Source organism: Mytilus californianus, unplaced genomic scaffold (genome assembly GCF_021869535.1).
Source record: "Mytilus californianus isolate M0D057914Y unplaced genomic scaffold, xbMytCali1.0.p SCAF_4, whole genome shotgun sequence".
Lineage (NCBI taxonomy): Eukaryota > Metazoa > Mollusca > Bivalvia > Mytilida > Mytilidae > Mytilus > Mytilus californianus.
Genome location: NW_026262690.1, coordinates 87106969 through 87113853, shown reverse-complemented (window position 1 = coordinate 87113853; position 6885 = coordinate 87106969). Strand labels below are relative to the sequence as shown.

The following is a 6885-nucleotide window of genomic DNA, read 5'->3' as shown; positions in this document are numbered from 1 at the left end:
ATTGTCACATACTCATATCAATTATTCATATATACAAACAAAATGTATATTGTCAATAACTTTTTCGAATTAATTAAATTCATTATTGTTTATAACAAAACCATTTGCACGAAGTTCACGAACAATGTGCAAAATAGTGTTTGTTCATTAGGTGGGCGGGGCTAATAATAACTTAATGTGTGCCGGTGGTTTTCATACAAATCGGAAACAAATAACGTAATCATCCTGAAAAAGATCATCATTTGTATGAATGTACACCTCCTGAAAACCCAAAAGAAAGGCTAAAAATGACAAGTTAAAACCGTTTAATATTTTAATGTTGAGTTTATTTATTGCAGGCATCTTCTTATATCTATATATTAATTAAGTAAGAACCCCGTTCCAATTTTGTCTTCTCCTTCCAATGTAAACTTTGATGTTCCGGTATAGTATCCATTTCCAGAAACTTCCACTATAACAGCACTGTAATCACCATACGTCACTTCCTTTGAGGGCTTTGCGGTGAATCTTGTACTTGTCGGTCCCTCGAATGTCCGTGTTTGTCCTATTTTTATAAGATTTCTGGTATATTGTTGCGCTATCCTTGCTGTTACCCCAGACCCACACGGGGAACGGTCAACCTAGACGAAAAATAACAATATTTTTACGCATATTTATATGCACATTCTACAGTATCTAATACATCTTTTATTCTTTTGAATTACGTTTTTTTAAAGGTAGATCAGTTGTCTTCCACCATCTTGAATTGTAAAATAGCAGAAAACAATCGGTCTAGAACTTTAATGAAATATGCAAATTTTGAGAGAGAGAGAGAGAGAGAGAGAGAGAGAGAGAGAGAGAGAGAGAGATTATGTATACGACTTTTTTTGCACAAAAAGAATATTTTTGTTAGATTAAATTTTTGACCCGCTTAGATATATAAGGGGAGATAGCTCAAATAATTTAACGTTTTTAAAGGAAAGTGTAGTGATTTTATCTATTTTGTTTTGTAGCAAGAAAACGAGTTCCGTCACTCGAATCTTTTTATTTTTATTTTTTGGAAACATATTATAAGAGCTATCTTCTCATATGTTACATTAACATTTGATCGTTTATTTTTCTCAGTCGGCTCACACAAATTAGGTTTTCCATATGTAATCTTTACAAAATCTGACAATTTTGCCCAACCTGTAGCTTGAAAAATAGCCTGTGACCCATACTTTCTATTATATTTTTGAATAAAAGCATTATATATGGTACATTTTGACAAAGTATTATAAGATTCTATCGGTTTTTGTTTTTAAATCTGGACCACCTATCTACTTTAACATACATAGACAATAACTGTTTAGTGTCTTTAAATATCAGCTGTATTTGTACGAGGCTAAGAAACGGGTTTAATGCGAGCTTGAGCGAGTTATTACTCCTGTTTCGAGCCGAGTACAAATGCAGCTGATATTTAAAGACACTAAACAGTTATTGTCTTTATCCTGCAATTAATTTTGTACATTTTTTTCCATCCTTATCGTTGAATTTGTTTTTGAAAGAAATCGACATGACTTAAACGCGGACCGCAATGAGGACCCCAAATTGAACCGTGACGTAAACAGTCATTTGACATAACCGTTCGCATGCAGGATACCAGGAGACTATATACGTCTAGTATACGTATATCGCTTCGTGTTATCTGTACACCTGTATTAATATAGTAGAAAGGTCGATTGCAGGATAAAATAAAATAGTTTCAAAATACACGATGTAACAGTAATTGGAGACAATTTCCAAAAACATCATAAGTAAACATTACATTATAGTGTAGCTTTACTTTTCAGTGTTGTTGTTTTTTTGTTTTTGTTTTTATTTTGTTTAATGTTTCTTTTTTTCTTGTTTTTTTTTTTTTTGGGGGGGGGGGGGGGTGTTGTATATTCAGAAACTATAGCGCGCATTCATTATTGCGATTTTTTAAGAATGTACGAAACTGCGAGATTAATTATTGCGATTTTCGGGAAAAGCTGCATGCAGATGTATGTAGCAGATATCAGAATGCTCGTTTTTATTATTGCGATAAATATATATTTTTGAGTGTTGTATGTTATTAGTGCAATTCATCCATAAAATATTGAATGAGAACGTACTTTTTTATGACAATTCATCAGTTGTTTGTGTAGTATCGCGTTAAAGTATTACATTAAATGACAAGTATTACATTAAATGACAATGTTCACAATGTTTGAGTGCTCACAAACATGTTCAACCCTACCACGTTCTGTATGTGCCTGTCTCGAGTAATTAGCATGTAGTCTAGTGGTTATCGTTGCTTGCCATCTACCATAAGATGATTTTAGCTTAAATCAGGTCCTTAGACTTCTCTTAGATTGTTTCCCATTTTGTTATGGAGAGACCTTTTAAAGCTAACTATACTATAAATATAAATTTCAGGAGCCTGTAATTCAGTGGTTGTCGTTTGTTGTTGTTTATCATATTTGTTTTTCGTTCATTGTTTTTGGACATACATCAGGTCGTTAGTTTTCTCTTTTAAATTGTTTAACTGTTTTCATCCCGGGGGCTTTTATGGCTTACTAAGCGGTATGAGTTTTTAACATTGATAAAGGCCGTATGGTGACTTCTACGTCATTTGGTCTAGGGTGGAGAGTTGTCTCATTGCCAGCAATACCACGTCTTCTGTATTTTTATACGTATATTGTTCAATGTTGAAGGCATATGTTGCCTTAATTTGTCTACGTCCCTGTCTTTTGATCTTTGGTGGATGTTTTATGGTTGTTAAACTAAGATGCCTCACAATGCTGCACATGTTGTAATTGATTTTCTGATATGCCTTTAAATCTTTTTTTTTTTTTTTTTCATCTTATTTAATTTCAGTTACGTTTTACCTATATATCATGTCAGAATATATCACTCTTCATCTTCGTCGTAATTTGGCGTTTTAAACTTTTTTGATTCGAGCGTCACTGATGAGTCTTTTGTAGACGAAACGCACGTCTGGCGTACACAATTTTAATCCTGGTATCTATGATGAGTTTATTCACACAATGTGCATGTGTACATACCTCTCGTTCAGCAAACACACAAACATTCCAGGAGACATCTTCGGAGTACTGATCTTTACCGTCAGTGACAATAGTGCCATAAAGAAAGGCTAGATCTTCACTATCTGGATGTGTCAGCTTAAGCTGTTTCTTCAGTGCATCTAAATTTAAAGTGCTAATAATATAAATTGCTGATTACGAGTATATTATTTATGTATTAGAATAGCTTTATATTTAATTTTAACAGTTTGATTATGGAGAGATGTATTCATATTTTATGTGCATACTTTCCTACACTTTTATTTCAAACATTGTTTCTTTACGGATAACAGCATTTGCCATTTTAAAATACGGCGTGTAAATTCATGACACAAATCCCTAAACACACTTTAAAAACTAGAGTATAAGGAACAACTATTTTTTTGGCTAATCTTCAACTGAATTTTAGAATTGGGACTTCAAAAAGCAGCAACCCTAACACATCACTGCAAGTTCAAGGCGGTCCGTGGCACCGGTTTGAGAAAATAATGTCGCGTTGAGTGACATCTGTGCATTAAAGTATGTTTTCTAAGAGCACAGTCAAAATTGCTCTTGTTTCAGTTAATCAATATAGTCAATATACTTATTTTCAATTAATAAAATCAGAAGCAAATTGGAAATTATGTATGATAGCTCAAGCTATCTACATGCAGCTTAAAATAATAACCTCTTATAATCATACCAAAGAGAGATTTATTGTGCGTCTTCGTGAAGACCAAATCAGTTTTACGTATCATGTAAGCATTTCATAATAAATGCCAGTGTTGATATATTTGAGCCAAAATAAAACATTGTTGACCCCTTAATGGTTGTTCATTTTACACTAAAAAAATATCAAAAAGCACTTTTTACGAAAATTCATATAATATAAAATACTGAAAAGAATTTATAAATACATTACAGTAACATATATTTTGTATTTAGTGGCGGATTTGATTGGAAAATATATATTTATTAAGCAAAAAATCGTCAAAAAAAATTACATTTTTTTAAATTACGCCCCCTTTCATCCTGGGTCCGCCCCCTGGCATTTATCTTTCATCAACTTAAGTGCCATATTATCGTGACGTAATCGCAATGATATCTTACCCGTAGTGGCACCGGCGGCATCTCTTATTTTCTGTATAGTCGCATTCCTGTCCATCTTGTACTGTGACAAAGCTACTAAAGCATAAAACGCGCCACCATATGATATATCTACTGTAATTTTCCCGTAACTAGGAACATCAACCGAAATATCTGTAAAAAAAAATAATCATTGCTAAAAGGATTGTGAATCTTCTGATTTTGTTCATAATTTGGTCATTTTTTTCCCTCACACTTTAGGAAAATTTGGCAGCTGTATATAAATGAAAAAAAGATACAATAAAAAAAGAAAGTGCCTTAAAACGGTCGCAAGGATTTTATCGAGATACTTTGGAAAGATGTTTTTCTTCAGTTCGATAACACAGTTACTCCTCAAATATTTAGTAGAACGAATCGATTTCTTTTGGTTGTAAGGTATGTCCATTCCATAAGAGTTAGTAATTTTTTAGCTTATCCTATAGAAACTCACCTTTAGCAAATAAAAATGCCGGAACACTGAAAAACCTTACAGTTCCTGTTTTCTTTCCGTCAAATTTGACATAAGACTCAACCAATCCACAAGGGCACTGTATGTTAACTTTTGTTTCAGGAATTGTTGGGTTCTTTACTATTTCTTTATCTACCAGATATCTGCCTAAAGATAGCACCGCATGACCACACATCGTGCTGTATCCTTGATTGTGCATAAATATAGCACCTACATCGGCAGACGGGATGTCTGGTGGAACTAATAGCACTCCATACATGTCAAAATGTCCTCTTGGTTCAAACATCAATAGTTTCCGCTTGTCCTCCATTGTATTCTTCATTGTTTGAATCTTTTCTAATATAGTTGCACCAGGAATGTCGGGATATCCTTTCTCGATTATCCTCAAAGGCTCTCCACCAGTATGCATTTCGGTAGTAATAAATTCAGCCATAGTAATATATATATATATAGTGATATACCGGCCGTAAATACACAACACTATATATAGCTAATCTTCCCCAGAGGCCAATTATGGGGTGACTTAATACTTTAAAATGAAGACATAAAGACCTGTAGAGAGAACTTGATACACCATATTAGTATATTACCTCTTACACGAAACTGAAGTATGTCCTAAATAATGAACTTTATCGCATATATTAAAAGTTTGAATACATGTTGAATGAACGGTGCACCATCTCTCATAAATCATTTATCCTGGCCTAAATTTGAATAATGAATTATGTAGCTCTACTTTTTATTCCTTAAATCACTGTCGAATTTAGAAAAAAATGAAAATGGATGTTCTTCAGTTATTTGATCGTATCATTTCTATTGGTAATGTTTATCTAAACTGCTATCGATTCGTCCTGAATATGTATGAAATATTTGCCACTGGATGTTTAGCAAGCAATAATCAATCCATTTAATCGAACAATTAATTGAAAAATAAAACTAATGAAGAGAATCCGGAAAAGGAAAAGTAAAGAAATTTATTCTTGACTGGCTTGCAGATATATCGTACTTTGGTGAATATGCTCAAGCAAAAAAATTTATACTTACAACCTCAGAAATGTTAAACCATAAAACTAGAAATTCCATGTATTAATTGAAATATCCTCTCTGTCAAATTATACAGCTTCATTTTATATGTTTGGATACTCCCAAAGTACAACGATTGATATGATAAAAAAAAAAACTCATTAAAAAAACCAGTTCCTAATTTTGTACACCAGACCCACATTTCGTCGACAACCAGTGAAGCTCGAATAAATGTTAGAGACCAAATAAACGGCACGAAGTTGAAGAGCATTGAGTTCAAAGATGGCTTTGGCAAATTTAGAGGTCAAGGACAAATGTTTTATATATGTGATTCGAAACTGAAACAGAATGTGGCGATGTTGATTGGCTGACGAATATATAAAAAATAATTTATGTAAGATTTGAATAAATGATCATTAAGGTTTTAGGCTAGGGACATTAATTTCAGATGTGTACGGTAGTCTGAGAAAAAGATTATACTTTTGTTGAGTTCGAAATCCATTACCATCATCATTATTGGAATAAGTGCCACGCTTTCTGCGAATTAAAGAACCAATGCAACAACTCTTTGAGGGATCCGTAGGTGGCCTGTTGCAATTGAAAATTTCTATCCCCATCGAACAAACATTATTTTTCTATGGCAGTAACAATTTCCCGCCCTTCATCTTGCAGGACCTACCTTTTGTATTGATTGTTAAAAGTTTTCAATTCTGTATATGTATGAAAAAAATTGCCATTGGACGTTAGGCAAGGAACAATCAATCAATCATTTTAAACGTACGATTGTTGATAATCCCATGGTATCCTCAAACTATTTTTCTGTTCATGAAGATATAAAAATAATATTCAAGAGACAACACCATGACCAAAAAGAAAGAAAAACAACACACAACAAAACATTACACAGAAAACAAATGATTTGGCAACACAAACCTCCATCCAAAACCAGGAAGGAATTCAGTTGCTCCCGAAGGGTAGGTAGTTCCTGCTCCATTAGTAGCACCCGTCGTGCTACTCGTTTTATACTGATGCTGGAACACTTCCTGTCGTCTTTATATCCAAAAAATAGTAACAAACGGTTATGTGCAATGTAAATTTTCATGCCACATCATCCAAACTCCGAAACAGTGGTAACGTACTCCTTGCTACGCTACATTGACTAGAACGAAGCAACGTCACAGCTGTTTCTGAGTTTTTGCATCAACATCCTTCACTCTTAATGAC

At 33.5% G+C, this 6885-nt stretch overlaps 1 protein-coding gene across 1 annotated transcript; it reads right to left on the bottom strand.

The window, feature by feature from the left end:
* Nucleotides 1-304: 304 nt before the first annotated feature.
* LOC127738826 (trans-L-3-hydroxyproline dehydratase-like) lies at nt 305-5215 on the bottom strand. Its single transcript, XM_052250229.1, has 4 exons — nt 4621-5215; nt 4155-4304; nt 3048-3187; nt 305-620 (listed from the first exon to the last, which is right to left on the bottom strand). The coding sequence occupies exons 1-4, from the start codon at nt 5069-5071 to the stop codon at nt 360-362; spliced, it is 1002 nt and encodes a 333-aa protein (XP_052106189.1). The 5' UTR covers nt 5072-5215; the 3' UTR covers nt 305-359.
* Between the last annotated feature and the right edge of the window lie 1670 nt (nt 5216-6885).